Source organism: Carica papaya, chromosome 1, assembly GCF_054855325.1.
Source record: "Carica papaya isolate Zhongbai chromosome 1, ASM5485532v1, whole genome shotgun sequence".
Lineage (NCBI taxonomy): Eukaryota > Viridiplantae > Streptophyta > Magnoliopsida > Brassicales > Caricaceae > Carica > Carica papaya.
In genome coordinates this window covers 613,618-629,666 of record NC_142309.1, presented here as the reverse complement: position 1 = coordinate 629,666, position 16,049 = coordinate 613,618, and the positions used below count along the sequence as shown (strand labels likewise).

Below are 16,049 nucleotides of genomic sequence, written 5' to 3'. Positions count from 1 at the left end.
TGTTATAGACGATATTTATTAGTGAGTTTGTCTTGACAGTTCTATCATTAATTCTTAAAAATGATCATGATATTAGGGTTTGATCTCGGAGATCTTATTTCTATGACACGTGACATTCATATAAGGATTAAGCATAATAGTTTTCTTTCTTTTTAATTTAATTTTTTTTTTAATTGGTGTTGAGATATAACGATATTATCCACTAGTCATACTTCTATCATCCCACAAATGAGGTCATATAAGATCTTAATCTTAGAATAAGTATCATTCTTGTAAAATATAACATTCGCGTAATAAACGTGAAATGTATAAAAAACAATAAACGAGTTTAGTTAGCCATAAGAAGAGGATTGTATATAGGTTTGAATTGGTCCGAAAGATCAAAAACAAAACTACAAGTGTCGAGTTAAAATGTGAGGCCATAGTTAAATTACTCCTAAGTAAGAGTACGTGTCAAGCAACCTGTCGATTTAAGAAAGTATAAATAGAGGCGACGTAGAGGCTGAAATCATCAAACCCTCAAGCATTCACGTTCTCCACTACAAGCTAAGATCATCAAACATAAAAATGGCCGACAACTCTTCGTCTCAGAAGATGAACTTTCAGGCTGGTGAGGCCAAGGGGCAAGCCCAGGTGATCTCTTCCTTCAACACTCTTCCTTTTTTTGTTTTGTTTTTCCTCCTTAATGTGTGTATTATGGCTGTGTTAAGTTCATAGAAACTAGGTTGCTTGAAATTACATAACAGTGTTTGATGCTAATGCTGGTTTATGCAGGAAAAAGCAAGCAATTTGACAGACAAGGCTGGCAATGCTGCTCAATCTGCGAGGGAATCCATTCAAGAGGTTGATTAATCTCGTTTTAACTCAGTTAATAACTGGCGTTTGAATATTAATCAAGAGTTAATTTGATTGTGTTGCAGGCTGGTCAGCAGATGAAAGCCAAGGCTCAGGGAGCTGTAGATGCTGTCAAGAATTCGACTGGCATGAACAAAAATTAATTACTATTTGTTATTTGATTAACTGGGTTTTTTTTTTTTTTTGCTTAATCCAGTTTTGTTTTTAATCATTAATTATGTTTGATTTTGTCGTTAACACCCATTTAATCCTTCTTTCTCATTATTAGGAGTGAGTTACTTTGTTTCGTTTATCCTTTGTTTAGATCACGGTGAATAATAAAATTTTAATATATATTATTTCACGTAAGTAAGAAAATCGTATTTGTTTCAACTTCAAATTATAACAAATAGTATTTGACTTTCACCGGCAAATTTTAGAAAGAATTTTTAAACCCGAATTGATAGTATTTGACCGGCATGCTATTTGTTTCCTATTATACTCCTATTTAATTTAATTAATTCTATATTTATTTTGATAATTAAATTAATGTGATAATATAAATAATTATTATTTATTTTATTAAATATAAAATTTTAATTTAATTACGTATAATAATTATTTATTTAAATATAATTATAATTATATTGATAAATAATTTTTTTTTTTCTTATGCACTTCTTTTATACCATTTAGTATTACATATAATATGTAGTGATAAATTAGTAATTTAACTGAAAATATCATCATATTATTTAAATAAAAATTTATCATTAGCATATATTAATATACCATCATTCAAACGTAAAAAAAAATTTATTATTTCAATAATGTATTATTGTCATTTAATTACTGTCATTATTATACGTTAATTAATCATAATTAAAATTTATCCAAACAAAGTCTTAGTGTAATTTATTCTTCAAACAAGAGATTAATGTAATTGAAGCAAATATAATTTAAAAAAAAATTAATTATTATTTTATGTTTATTTTTAATATTTGTAATTTTAGTTTGCATGTCTTACATAAATTAATTTAATTATTACTGTTAAATTTATTAAAAGTTAATATTCAGTTATTATAATATAAAAAATTATAAAACTAAAATAATTTTATAAATTTAAAGATTAAATTTGTAAATTAAATTATAATATATTTAACAATTTTTCAAGAATTAAATGGTAATTTATTTTTCTAATTCAAACCCTATTATTATTATTATTATTATTATTATTATCGGATTTCATTTGGGAATCTTAAAAAAATATAAATCCGTTGGAAGAAGAAAAGAAATACGTCGTTGTATCGGCGATCGATGATCCCGTGTGTCTCTGGGCTCAAAACGCAGCGTTTAGTGCTCCGATCACCGCGTTGAGTGAGTAGAGAAGAATGAACGACGAGAAAGGGGAGGAAGAAGATGAGAGAAGGGAAGTAGCGATAGCATCACTACCATCATTGACGCCCAATCTCAAGCCTGCAGGTGTTACCCATGACCAGCTCTCCAAATTCCGAGTAAGTTTTACTTTCCCCTCACTACCATGTTCTGGAATTAACAGACTCTGATTAATTTAGGGTTACAAAAGCTTCAAATTTTCCTCGAATTTGTCAACTGGGTTGGTGCTGAATAGAATTTATTTTCTCTTTTCTTCTCTATGAGAATTTGATGTGTCGTTAATAAGAATCTTTTTCCAAGATAACCCCATGCATAAGGTTTAGGATCCAAAAGAATTTGATGTCTAGGGCACATGTACTGTGGTAATGGCGGGTTTTTTAAGTAGTCTGGTTTTGGAGATTGAAGGATCAAGTTCTGATATATGGCTGCTATGGAGTTGCGGTTCTCTTGTTGCCTAATTTGATTAAATGTGTGTGATTTACCAGATAATAGGAGAAATCTGTGATGTTGCTTCGCCGGAAGAGATTTCAGTATAGTCTGTCTTATTGAATTTTTATTTTAGCTTACTCTTGTCGGTTCTTCCTTGTATGACCAACTTGGGGAGTAATTTTGGAATTGTGTTTCAAACCACACTCTTATTCTACGTTTGGAATGAATCAAACTTTCTTAGAACATTTTTTTGAAAATTCTTTCTTAGCTTAGTTAGGTGATAGTGAAAATTTAATATACAAAAAATTGAATTTTATGGAATTCGAAGTGGGATTAGATCAATAAATTCCATCTTCTAATAGAACTTTCATTCCCTCCTAGATGAACCGAGTAGAAATTACCGAATGAATTCCACCAAAATTCTTGATTTGGTCCAATACAGCCGTAATTTGTAGTAGAAAACTTTGCTTTAGTTCTTGGTCCCTGAATTTGGTCCAAACACACCCTTAACTTGTAATCGAAAACATTGCTTTGATTCTTGTTCCCTCCTTATAATCTCCATAACTCTTGTATGCAATAGGAACTGCACAGGAGACGTTTACAAATAAAATCGAAATCAAAGATTCACAAGAAAACAAAAGGTATTCCTTCGTGGCTTGTCTGGGATCGTGTTACTGCCAAATATCTGATGTTTGTATAATGGCTCTAAAATTTTGTGGAAATTGCAGATAGGACCAGCCAGTGCCACGGCAAGGACCTTATAACTGAAAAAATTGAAGACAACAATTCGAGTATAGAAACTGAATACTCGTGTGGTCCCGGCTTGAGAAACAACAGCGCTAATGACTGTTGCTCGATAACAATGAACAATAAAGCACCGCCTCTTGCATCAAAGAAGCCTCAGAAGTTACACTGGGGGTATGGTTCAGCTTGGCTACTAGTTATTCCGTTCTTCGCCCATTAACGACAAGAACTTTATTTAATGTATTCTTGTTGGGCTTAGATATTGATCGGTGATCGACAGGATATTTATATGTACATAGATGAAGCATACATACATGAGAATCAACCACTTTTATCTGCTTCAAGGTCTCTTTACCTTTGTTCATAACTTTAGAACTGGTTCATACATAAATATTCTCGGTTTTTTGGATGTTAACACAGACTTCTCCTTTACTCAATCTTGGATTCCATCTTTTAACATCTGTCACAACATATTTTTTGGTTTTCTGTTCAAACATTGATATTGAAGTTGTACGGTCAAACTGTAATTTTGATCGATTCTGTAATAATGGTGTTTGGTGATTTTTGTTTCCAGACTTGATACCAAGGAAAGGTGGGAGAGGAAAGCTAACATGTAGACATCACCATGAAGTGAAATTGCAGGATGCCGAATCACAAAAAGCTGAAGTTTGTCTCTGAGGTGCGTGAGAGTTAGAACTAAAGATGCTTTTAGCTTCGGTGATTATACCAAACTGTCTTCGCATGGAGAAGGAAAATCCACCCTGCAGCTTGTAGTAAATCCTGTAGAAAATGCATTTACACTTTCAGATCCAACATGGAAGTTGTATAATCCTTCGTCTAGAGTGAATGAATATTGAAAATGTTGAAAGGAAATCGAAGAGCACGACATTGCATTTGGTTTAAATATATTTATTTATTAATGTAAGTTGATTGATGCGTAAAATTTAGTTTTAATCTATATATTTGATATTTAATTGAATTAATTTCATTTGTATTTTTAATTTTATAATAATATATTTATATGTTCACTTACTAATAAAAAATAAAATGAAAATTTTAAATTATAATATTATTTTTATTCACATAAATTCTTTGAATTAAATTCAACTTAAAGAATAAACTATCCGATTCTTATTTACAAATTTTATAACTAAATATATTTTTTGTGCTTTTTTAAAAAAATTAAAATAAAAAAATGTATTAAATATAGACATCAAGAAAATACCTTTCGTGTACAAAAGATTTATAGATCGGTAAGAGTACCTACAATAGAAGCAAAATCAACAATGCTATTAAGGTTGTGCCAAAGAACAATGCATGTTTTTGTGCTATGAACTAAATTAAACCAATTCTCAAAAGTTCGTCAGCGAAATCTCACCATCTCCAATTCATATCCTGTTCTGGGTTATTTTATTTATCAATTTGCAAATTCGAGTACCAAAATCTTGCTATTATGTTACTCAGTTCCGAATATCCTAATTGGTAATGCCTCCAAGAGCATTTCACCAGTCTACTTACAATTGATCTTAAACATCAGCGGAAACGACAGATAAAACAAGGGGCAATGAACAAGGAAAACCGCAATTTAACTCTTTTTATCATGAGGATGAAACCTGCTGCAAGCAGGCATCAACCAGCCCAAGCTCAGTCCACGAGATGCAGCGAGATTAATTCCATATGCACTTCTGACATCCAAAATCAGGTTGCTGGGTTAAGAGCAAGTTCTATTTCCTCGAGTGATCGTCCCTTAGTTTCAACAACATTCCCAGCTATGTACAAGACAGCAAGGAGACAGATGGTTGAGAATCCCAAGTACACCGAGCTGATTCCAAACTTGTTTACCACGCTCAAGAAATACAGGCCAATGACAAAGTTCGAGATCTGTTAATCAGAGAATTATATCCATCATAAAGAGAAGACAGAAATATATTGAAGAACACAATACTAGCATTTATAGTTGCTCTACCAGTCTAAATCCACTAAGATTCTTTCTATCCTTCTCATTTTCTTTCTCTTCCATGTCAATGTGGTGAATAGTGTTTCTCAAAAGAAGCACACGACATGCATTCAAATGTAGTGTCCATTAAGTAAATGGTTCAAGATCCATGTACATAATATGCACAGATCCTCTTATAGACACGTATTTAACAATAGAATATGGGAAAGGGCAAGATGGTTCTCTTTCTAAGATATCCAAGTCAACAGGTTAAATGTGCATTGATTCTGAAATCCTCTCTTCTGCACAAGGTAACCATAGAACATGAATGCAGTCATTCCAGGAACAATTGAATTCCTCAAGATAAATGGAGGTACTGTTGTGCCAAATAAGAAGATATTATTTTAAAATAAATTTTCAATTGAAAGAAGCTTCTTGTAATAATTATCATTTTTGTACTTTAATTTACTTATGTTATTTAACTTGAGCTAGACATCATAATATTTTAATTGTCTATTTATGTAAATTTCAAGTATTACAGGAATTCAAATATTTTAGATTCTCTTTTATAATTATCTTTCATTAGTTGTAATCAATTTTTTTAACTTGTTCATTTCTGGTAATTAATGCCTAAATAAAGGCTGGTAATTACCAGCAAAAGAATATATAATGATAATTAAGGATTCTTTTGTCCTTCCCAGGGTTTTATTCCATATTATTTCTCTGTATTATCTTGTCTAACTAATCCCTCCGAGTCTACTTTCCTATATTACTCCACCTTGATCTACAATTTCCTCTTATCTATCTCCATTATTTTGTTTCTCATCTAAATATTTTAAATTTCTAAACTGTCCCTAGTACAAATTAGCACTAATGCACCTTGCTGTGCAGCATATTATCTATCGTTAACACCAAAAAAAAAAGCAGCATATTATCTATTGCTAGGTCTCTAAAGGTGGGAAAGGAGAGAACATTGCATCTTTTTATGACTAACCCAATGCATCCCCAAGGATAAGGCAACTGCTTTTGCTCTGATCCTGGATGCAAATATCTCTGGCAGCAGGAGAGCAGGAACAGGACCGGCACCAAGTGAAAAGGACAAAACATAGCTGCATAAATCAAAGCCTCATTTAGATTTCAGTAAATAAAAAATTGGTAAAGATGAGACTAATGAAGTTCAGGTAATCTTCAAAACCAGCTTTGATACAATAAATGAGAAATTGCAAACCTACCATTTATGTCCTTGCATAACAAATTTAATGTCAGTAGTCAAATTTTTAATGAACTACACTCTCCACCAAATTTTCCATTAAATGCGGCAATGTCAAAAACTGTCTTTAAAAAAGACTATTATGGACCACCTTGCATCAAATTTTCAATTCTTACCTAGGCATCTAAAGCCATTCCCCTGCCCAGATTAACCCACAATGTCATCCTCTCTATTTAGTATTTCTTTAACCAACTAGTCACTTTCAAGATTCACAAAAGATTAAGCATGAACATGTAAAATAGTAATACATTACAAGGGCCAAAGTTATCATTTTCTGTAGTTGGCATCACATAGTTTTGCAAAAACAAAAAAAAAGATGTTGGAAATAGTTGGACAAGGTGGACTTGAATTAATAAGAAATATTGTCCACTAGAAAAATCTAATAAAGAATTTGAGAACATAAACTTTCGAAGTGCTAAACTGCACACAATGCAAGAAGTGCCAACGCCATATATTACAAATATACATGCACACATCATGGATGCATGTGCGTTACCCTCCACATGTACACACACAATTCATTAATATTCTGGGGAAGTATTAACTTACAGGACGGTCCCAATTACAGCAAGGCTGCCAGAATAGGGAGCCAGGGCCTTCCAAGTGAATGACACGGAAAGTAGCAACATTGAAGCAGCCTTCATGAGCCAAGGAAGAAACACAGAAGAAAGAAAAATTATAAGACAGTGCGGAAAAGGGGAAAAAAATAGCTGATAGGTATGAGATTATAGTATAATATAAACTCAACACAACTTGCCACAGAATATGAACAGAATGGCTAACTTCGAATTGTTTTCCAGTATACTCTAATGTCATTTTTGTTACTTATCCAAAAGAAATACTTCTTAATTTTAATTATTTCTTTTAACAAAATATCCTTTCAATTCGCACAAGATTTAGGTACTAACCACCGATCATTTTTTTGTTGCCAGTATGTATTAATAATGAACCAACTTTAATAGTCGAGTCATTTGGGCATACTCATAGGCATTTTAACACTACTGGGTAATTTGCAAGACCTGACAGCCATATTTCAGCTTGTTGGAGCATTTGGTGAACTATTGGCCACTGAGGTGATAACATTAAGAAATAAAGACAGAAAAATTGTTTCAAAGTTCCTAAACATCACAGACAGAAAGAAACATCAGACACTCAGAAAAATAAATCGTATCAGTTAACTTTCTTTCTTTTTCTAGAAGGAAGAATAAGGCAGCAGAATTGGACCGGGCCCTGGTACTAACAATGGATAGGAGAAACTAAATTTTTTTTCAGTGAAACTTGAAAAATTTTCTTTTGTATAAGGAGTATACAATTGAAGAACAATTTTTCCAGACATTTGAAACTATTTACTTGATCGCTGAGGTCATATCAGTAAGATTTCATCTATTTCGGATTAACAAAGAGTTTCAAATATACAAAATACTAAGATAACATTATTACCATTCCGCCAAAGCTTGTGAGTAGCAGACTTTTCCTTCCCTGTCTGTCCATCAAGGAGGATGCAATAGCTGTGCCTGCAGGTTAATTACATTGACAGTAGTGTTCAACATTGTATACAGAATTTCAATCAAAATTTCCATACATTTAATATAAACAAATGACATACACTAACCAAAGACATTTGATGCCCCAACAAGAGCGCTTGCTGCAACATCAGAAGTAATTCCAGCACTACGGAACACGGAAGTAGAATAATACACAACAGCATTTATCCCAGCCAACTGTTGGAACAAGAAAAGTGCAGCACCAACACTTACAACTGCAGCAAGACGTGTGAATAAAAATAAGTAATATTCATAGGTTCCCTTTAAACTATCAATTTAAATATGAAGTTTTTGATCATTACTCCTCAAAATATTATATCATTTATTCACGCTCATTAGATGTAGTATAAGGTCTTATACTTATTATTTTAATTCATCCCATCATCAATCATCTCTCCTCAATGACTCACTTCTATGATTGCTAACTGATGGTTCAGTGAAACTTACACTTGCACTTCAAAATATACAAACAGCTGAAATGAGACTAGTCCGTAAATGTGATGTCATGGAAACTAGGACATGTATCAGACCAAGTAAAAGTTCAAGTCATCTGTTTAACATCTCTAATAGCAGGGCATTTGCAATGGTCAATCTCACTAGATTATAAATATTCATTGTCCATCTATGCTGCCTCAAACAAGTAGTTTCTTCAAAGTTGCGCACAAGCAGCTCTTATATAGTTTTCAAGTATACCTTTCCAGTAGCGGCTGCGAAACAGATCAAACCATCCTGCCTCTGGCTCTGCTGAACCCTGACTACCTGTTGTTAAATCATGCATGACTTCAGCAACTCTTTCTTTCCCATATAGTGTTCTGATAGATTTTTCAGCATCAGAGGTTTTCCCTTGCTGCAAAACAATTATGTTTAATCGACAACAAAAAAATGTATGTCAAAGATACAAAATAAGAATACTCCCAGGGATACCTGGGCTAGCCATCGAGGGCTTTCTGGAGAAAAAGCCATTCCCAGAGCCAGCAGAATAGATGGTACAGCTGCAATACCAAACATTGTCCTCCACCTAAAAATTGAAAAGAATTTAAAAAGAATCGAAAACTTAGGGACAAAGCTAGGAGGATGAAATAATATCACTAAGCCATAAAATAGAAATAAATTCTTTAAAGATTGTTGGTAGTCAGTTTTACATTATTAGAATAGATTCTCAAATTACATTCTGTTGACATGTTAACCCAAAATTAATGCAAAATTCTTCCATGCAAAGTAAACATGTGATTTACCAATAAGCCAAATTCAATACTTGGAATCAAGGTTCAAACTGGATGTTCCAAGCCAGCAAAAATGGAATTAGAACAATGTAGCCATTGCTATGAAAAAGTAACATGAAATAGACAATATTTTCATCCACTGTATTCTACTGAACAATTAAATCCCATTTACAAGTAGTATGGTGATTAACTGATATCCCTTTATTCATATAATTTATTCAAGCCCATGATATATAATCAATCAAATTCCAACAAAGACAGAGGATGAACTAGCGGGAAGGGCTGCAAGGTGCATTGCATTGAGGGAGAAGGAAGATATACCACAAAGGATTTCCTGCCAGAGGTAACCCAGCCAGCAATGCAGCAAGAATACCAATACATATGAAAAGTTGGTTTACAGATCCAAGTGCACCACGGATTTCAGTTGGTGATATCTGACACATTATAAGAGTTAGGAAGTGATATTAACAAAAGGTTTCACAATAATGTAAGGAATAAAGTCATAAAAAAGTACCTCAGATATGTAAAGTGGCACAATAGCAGATGAGATTCCAATTCCTATGCCAGCAAGTAAGCGGCCAATTATCATAGTCTGCACACTTTGGGCTGTAGCACTGAAAGAATTTGGGTCAACTTGAAGCGTTAGTTTCAGTAAATTTACATCAATACAACCTACTGAATGAAAGAAACAGACCATAAAAATGCTCCAATTGCAAGTGGGATTGCATCTAGTTGGAAAGTCCTAGTTCTTCCAAACTTGTCAGCCAATGCTCCCCCAGTAAATGAACCAACAGTGGCACCAGCAAGTAGTGTGCTAACAATCCATCCTACTCAAATTGATCCACGGCAGAATTTGTAAGTTAGCTAGTCTAAAAGAAAGATTTTCAGCCAGGAAATCGTTGCTTCATTATCTTGGAATATATAGTTGTTCTGATAAGTTTAATGAATAATTGCTTGCAAAAGATATATTTTAACAAGAAAGATCAAAAAAGAGTAAAAGAGAAACAGAAAAAATTTGTTTAGGGCATAAGATGTTTTTGAATATGTACAAACTTGCCTTGTAAAACAGTGTTTTCGGCGATCCCAAGATCCTTTGCAAGGTACTCCAAAGCACCATTTACGACCCTGACACAAACACATAAAGCACCTTCACATTCAACAGTACAAGGAACTGTAGCATATTAACAAAATTCATGGACGATTTGCTTTAAGTTCTATAATCAAATTTTCACTTTTAGTAACTACTCTTTCTCCACTAAATTCTTCCCAAATAGTGGTTCAAGGTTATTACAAACTGTTTGCTGACATGTCTAGAGAAATATAAACAGATGTACAAAGATAGTAGTGGGCAATGTTAAGAAGAGAAAGAGCAAGCATGCCATTTCATTAGTTAATGCAAGCCATACCCTAGATGGTAGCCAAATAATATAGCTCCCAAACAAGCAACACCAACAAAGGGCAAAACAGTTCCAGTAGATTTCCCTTGAGATTTGATAGGAGTGGCATCCTCAAGGTCTCCACCTGAATTGAATTTGGAATGTCACTTAGAAATTTTTTGACAAAAAAACTTCATACACTCAATTTTATGATTTTGGTTAAGTGCGAACTTCTTGATAAATGGAAAACATAACAGTGTACTAAACACAACACAAATGTAGACACAACACAAATGTAGACACAACATGGAGGTGTCAACATGATCAGGATCAGTAATAACTGTCTTTCAATGGCAAAACTAAGATAAGTAAAATCCCTAAAGAGCAAACACTATTTCACAAACAGAATCACGTTACACAAGCAAATAACATAAATCAATTAACCAGGAATTATAAGAAGACCACGCCCACAATCAACTCATTTTAAGGAAAAACGAAATAAACTACTTTAAAGAATAACATATAATATCACAAATAAACGAATTATTCGAAATAAAAAAGAATGACAACAAACGTACCAGAGGCGAGAGCTCTGACCGATCGGGCCTTGACCGAGGACCTAACCAAGCTATCAACTCCGCCCCTGGCACGTGCGAGTTCTGCCCCCATAGCCACCGAACCAGAGCGCAACGGTCCAAAGCCAGGTACCTTATCCCTCACTCGAAGATCGATATTACTCAAGGTCAAAGCTCCCTTCTCAATCCTACGGAAACTGTACAAGCCCCTACGGTTTTGGACCTCAAAGCCGGCGCCCCCTTTTACTACGTAAGTTGACGCTTGCATTTTCAGCTTCAAATTAACAATCAGTCAAAACAAAAAAAAAAAAAAAGAATTTAATGCGTACGGCGAAAAGAAAAAGACGAAAAAAAATAACGAAACCGAGAAAATTCAAGGTGAAACTAGAGTAAAAATCAATACATGATTAACAAAAATCAGAGCGATAAAATTAATACAGCGACATTAAGATTGAAAAAAAAACGTTTCGTCAATAAGTGAATATCAAAACAAAATGCTATTAAATTACGGATGTAATCATACGTTTAAAGCTCTGAAAGAGTGAGACTAACACGAATTCAACCAAAATCAAACAGAGATTTTGAGTAAATTCGTGCTCGTTGCAGAAAATATTACCGAATTGGAAGTCCGAGAATAGGATGAGATGATCTCTAGTTGTTGGTTAGCTGTGATTCGCTCAATTGTTACTTAGAGAGACACACTTAGGAAATTCCGCAGAGAGAAAGGAGAGCGGAAGGGGAAGACACTCGGTGCTTTAACTCAGCACTTACCCATAAGAACAAAGTTGGTGAAGAAAAAAATGAAATCGTCGGATTTTCATTCCTATAATTTTTATTTTTTATTTTTTATTTTTTTAATACAAAAATTTTGAAAAACAGTCAAATTTCTTTTTCGGATTATTACGTCATAATATAAATTACATTTTTTAAAATTCGAAAAAGCAAAATAAATATTTAAAAAATTAATATTATTAATATAAATATTTGTTTTATTCATTTATTTATTTATTATTGCGAAAATACGATAAATTTCATAATTTGGCCACGTGGATTGGGATTTTGGATTAGATTTGGGGATTGATCGCGTGGGTGATGTCGCGGGTGCACGTGAGGCTGCCGGTCTGGGATATGATCCAGTGCTTCTCTCATATGATCCAGTCGTTGCAGTCACATGGGCATGTAAAAAAATTGAGGAAATAAAATTACTTTTCTTAATTAATTTTTTTTTTTACTATTTCGGTAATATTTGAGAGTTAATTTAATCATAAAGTAATTATTTTCATTATTATAAATTTAAATTTAATTTTCAAATTTTAATATATTTTAAAATAAACTATATGTTATTAATAATCTGAGTCCGATATTATTATATGCTAATATCTTATTAATTAAAAATATCATGTTAGAATTATTGTCATTCTTGATAAATATTTTAAATCGATCGTGTGAAATTATTACAATTAAGAGTGCAAGCTTCATATTAATATATTATAATAAAATTCCAATGATTTATTATATAATATAATATTGATGTTTATAATAAAATGATACCACTTATACGATAATTTATTTACTAACACATTTATATTTTTATTTAAAAATTATAAATTTTAATATTATTGAAAATATAGATAAAATATTTATTATTTTAAAAAAAAATAAATATTTTATTGTAACAGTCCGAATCTCAATGTCGGTGGATACAGACGTTACTACATTAGTTCAATACACATATCTTGTAATGAAATAATAATTTATTTACAGATATATGAAATATTTAAATTAATTTATAATTCTAAAACAGAAACTAATAAAATTTTATTCACAATCTTCTATTGATCTTGAAATTTTCTTCTCATATTCTCTTATTTGAAATGGGGTGAATTTCAGTCACTTGTGACTTGAGGGAAATTAAACTAAACGTTTTTTTCTTGAAGATTTAACTTGAGGGATTTCTGGTGCCACTTTGGGGACTTCCACCTGGATGGGAAAATCTTCTCCCACACGGGGGATTTTCCTTCCGGTCGGGGCATTGGCTCCCACTGAAAAAGTGTTTCTCTCCATTGAGGGATTTTCTCTCATTCGCGATAATTTTAATTCGAGTAGTGGATTAGTGATGCAGTGTATTTTTTTAAAAAAAATTAAAGAACGTGAAGCCTAATATTAATAAGCCCAAGTCAGTGACAATTCAAATTGGGCCTTTGACGAGTGACTTTCATCATGAATTATATATTCTACATGTATCTCTTGATTTTCTTGTATTTTGTTGGTTTATTGCAATGAATCAACAAAAAAAAATTGGCCAAATGGGAAAAATTAAACTTAGAAAATAAACCACTATAATAATAATAAAAGCATAATTGCATAATTGAAATGCAAGTTCTATTATATTATTATTATTATTATTATTTCGAATAATTTATTATATTATATAGTCAAGCTAAATTTATACTCAACCTTATTACTAATTTTATTATATGACCATTTTTGAGGAAAAAAAAATATATACATATATATATATATACTATAGTAAGATCAAGTGAAATGCAATAAAAACTTGATTTCTATAAAAAAAAATATGTTACAATCTTTGTTAATGAATATATAAATTAATAGAGAGTGCCGAGCGTTGGGTTTTAATCAACCGTGTAGGGTTAATACGTGTGATTATCGTGCATAAATAACTATCAATTTATTCGACCCGTTTAAAAGTGATGTGTTAAGATTAAACGGATATTGAATTTTAATGCATCGAATAAAGCGTGAGTCTTTTACGTACAGAGATCAAAATCTTATTGCTGATTTTACGATGGATCGAATTAGAAATAATGAAAACTTAATTATATAAATAGACGGTTATGGTTTACAAATCATACGTTTAGTTTTTCTATTATGTTATTATGTTTTCAGAAATAGAGGTGGTGCGATGACTCTAAAAAATCACGTATTGATTTGAAAAGTCTACTACAAAACGTACGAATTTCTTTCGTTATAAATTCATGTACACTTCCGTTTCAAATCTAATCTATTTGAAATCCCTACACCAAAGTCCTATATACGGAAATGGATATATATACTCGGTATTATATGTATTACTCTTAGATTAGAAACAACTAATCTAGATGCATGTATTTTAGAAACAAATATGTAATTTCGTGTAGTTAATACTTTTTGGTTATGCAACTTAATGTGGCGTCACCATCACATAGCTTTACATATATATATATATATATGTATATGACATTTCTCAACAGTAGTTAGCTATGTCTATACATTGGTTGTCATTATCTGTTGATGTTGTGTCTGTCGGGATTAAGAATTAACCTTTTTACTTAATTAGTTGGCAGTCCAATCAAAATATTCTTAATTATCCGCAATCTTCTCCCTAAACAAAAGAAAATTAATTATGATTAAGGCAATAATTAACACTAATACTAATTAATTTCTGCACATACTATACGTGCTTTGGTGAATAACATCGGTCCAAATTAAAATTGAAATATTAATTAATTTCTAATCAAACTTTTCAAAAGATCCCTAAAATCAGGTGCATAATCATTTCAAGAAAAAGACAAGTACCTATGAAGGAGGCAGTTGTAAATCTCTTCAATCTCTTTCTTTGTATAAAGTATGAAATTTGATTAATTATAAAGTTTTAACCCAATAATTATTTTTTGTTTTTTTGAAATTAGAGGGTCAATTTTGGTGTTTTATATAAGGCTAAATTTATTATTATGTATGTATGTATATATATATATATATATATAATTATATTAAAATATTTGAATTAATTGGTCTCCGTTAATTTTAGTTTAATAAATCTTTTATATGAATTAAGGGTCTTCAATATCCTATATTTATTAATTAACCCACTAATTAAAAAAGAAATGGAAGAAAACCACAAGGCAAAAATATTTAATTTCAAGAAGGCACAAATTGTGTTGCAACTACAATCAATATATGTTATTGATTTTTTCTTGGAAATTATATATGCATGTACTACTAATTTAAATTTAACCAGATTATGAAATTATCTGTGTTTTACGATTGCGTTTATCAATTTACTTGATAATTTATCATATTATATTATAAATAGTATCAAACGTTTGATTTTGATGTTAATACTGGTTAGTTAAATTAATATATGACTCGTTCTTGTGATTGAAATATATTATAGCATTTATAATAGCAACTAAGTTTCGTGGTGATAATTTTTATGATTATAATGACTTCATGTAACGACCCCATAAATCTAAAAGGAAATATATAATAATTTAAGTGCGGAAGCGAAATAAAATGTTAAATTTTATATCCCTTACACAATAAGTTAAAAGTACTTAATAATATTACGGAATGAATTCTCTGAAAAAAAACGGGAAATAAGAAAAATAATGAAAAATAGAAAGTATCTATTATCTATTAGCAATCTTCTTACGGATCGGGTTCTGAAACCAGATTTTCTTGATATATAACTGTATATATTCAAGAAAAATAGTAAATGATTTTTTCACTTACTATTATATATATTAATTACAAAATAAGTGGATTATATAAAACATATTAAACAGTTGAACAATAAAATTAATACGAAAGATCTTGAATTATAAAAATTTTGAGCGTAAAAATCTATATATACAAAAGGACAAGAAAATTGTACTAATCGTAATAAAAACATATGAAAAAATATTAAAAATAATCAATATAGAGAAATAATATATAAAAA

General features: G+C 31.3%; 3 protein-coding genes and 1 long non-coding RNA gene across 4 annotated transcripts; 2 read left to right on the top strand and 2 right to left on the bottom strand.

Moving 5' to 3' along the window:
• The first annotated feature begins 497 nt into the window (after positions 1 to 497).
• Positions 498 to 1,193, top strand: LOC148269045 (uncharacterized). The gene is made up of 3 exons (XM_088221485.1): positions 498 to 633; positions 775 to 843; positions 921 to 1,193. Exons 1-3 carry the CDS (start codon positions 568 to 570, stop codon positions 996 to 998), a joined length of 213 nt encoding a protein of 70 aa, XP_088077611.1. The 5' UTR covers positions 498 to 567; the 3' UTR covers positions 999 to 1,193.
• Positions 1,194 to 2,074: 881 nt separating this feature from the next.
• On the top strand, positions 2,075 to 4,381 carry LOC110807464 (uncharacterized). The gene is made up of 4 exons (XM_022032599.2): positions 2,075 to 2,348; positions 3,239 to 3,299; positions 3,387 to 3,576; positions 3,977 to 4,381. Exons 1-4 carry the CDS (start codon positions 2,226 to 2,228, stop codon positions 4,017 to 4,019), a joined length of 417 nt encoding a protein of 138 aa, XP_021888291.1. The 5' UTR covers positions 2,075 to 2,225; the 3' UTR covers positions 4,020 to 4,381.
• Positions 4,382 to 4,624: 243 nt separating this feature from the next.
• Positions 4,625 to 4,920, bottom strand: LOC148269044 (uncharacterized). The gene is made up of 2 exons (XR_015815797.1): positions 4,781 to 4,920; positions 4,625 to 4,665 (listed from the first exon to the last, which is right to left on the bottom strand). It is a non-coding gene; the product is annotated as an uncharacterized LOC148269044 (long non-coding RNA).
• Positions 4,921 to 4,956: 36 nt separating this feature from the next.
• PGLCT (plastidic GLC translocator) lies at positions 4,957 to 12,083 on the bottom strand. The gene is made up of 14 exons (XM_088210600.1): positions 11,943 to 12,083; positions 11,330 to 11,600; positions 10,782 to 10,896; positions 10,433 to 10,500; positions 10,070 to 10,202; positions 9,890 to 9,989; positions 9,697 to 9,809; positions 9,077 to 9,170; positions 8,846 to 8,999; positions 8,221 to 8,367; positions 8,049 to 8,122; positions 7,158 to 7,246; positions 6,333 to 6,447; positions 4,957 to 5,283 (listed from the first exon to the last, which is right to left on the bottom strand). Exons 2-14 carry the CDS (start codon positions 11,592 to 11,594, stop codon positions 5,101 to 5,103), a joined length of 1,650 nt encoding a protein of 549 aa, XP_088066726.1. The 5' UTR covers positions 11,595 to 11,600; positions 11,943 to 12,083; the 3' UTR covers positions 4,957 to 5,100.
• Between the last annotated feature and the right edge of the window lie 3,966 nt (positions 12,084 to 16,049).

What these genes read in the sequence shown, in the direction of transcription:
- LOC148269045 (XM_088221485.1), top strand. Translation starts at nt 568, where the DNA reads ATGGCCGACAACTCTTCGTCTCAGAAGATGAACTTTCAGGCTGGTGAG. An exon ending in AGGCCAAGGGGCAAGCCCAG is followed by an intron (nt 634 to 774) that starts GTGATCTCTTCC and finishes TGGTTTATGCAG; the next exon opens with GAAAAAGCAAGCAATTTGAC. An exon ending in CGAGGGAATCCATTCAAGAG is followed by an intron (nt 844 to 920) that starts GTTGATTAATCT and finishes ATTGTGTTGCAG; the next exon opens with GCTGGTCAGCAGATGAAAGC.
- PGLCT (XM_088210600.1), bottom strand. Translation starts at nt 11,594, where the DNA reads ATGCAAGCGTCAACTTACGTAGTAAAAGGGGGCGCCGGCTTTGAGGTC. An exon ending in TCGCAGCCGCTACTGGAAAG is followed by an intron (nt 8,368 to 8,845) that starts GTATACTTGAAA and finishes GTCTTGCTGCAG; the next exon opens with TTGTAAGTGTTGGTGCTGCA. An exon ending in GCTGTAATTGGGACCGTCCT is followed by an intron (nt 6,448 to 7,157) that starts GTAAGTTAATAC and finishes TGATTTATGCAG; the next exon opens with CTATGTTTTGTCCTTTTCAC.
- LOC110807464 (XM_022032599.2), top strand. Translation starts at nt 2,226, where the DNA reads ATGAACGACGAGAAAGGGGAGGAAGAAGATGAGAGAAGGGAAGTAGCG. An exon ending in ACCAGCTCTCCAAATTCCGA is followed by an intron (nt 2,349 to 3,238) that starts GTAAGTTTTACT and finishes TGTATGCAATAG; the next exon opens with GAACTGCACAGGAGACGTTT. An exon ending in GATTCACAAGAAAACAAAAG is followed by an intron (nt 3,300 to 3,386) that starts GTATTCCTTCGT and finishes TGGAAATTGCAG; the next exon opens with ATAGGACCAGCCAGTGCCAC.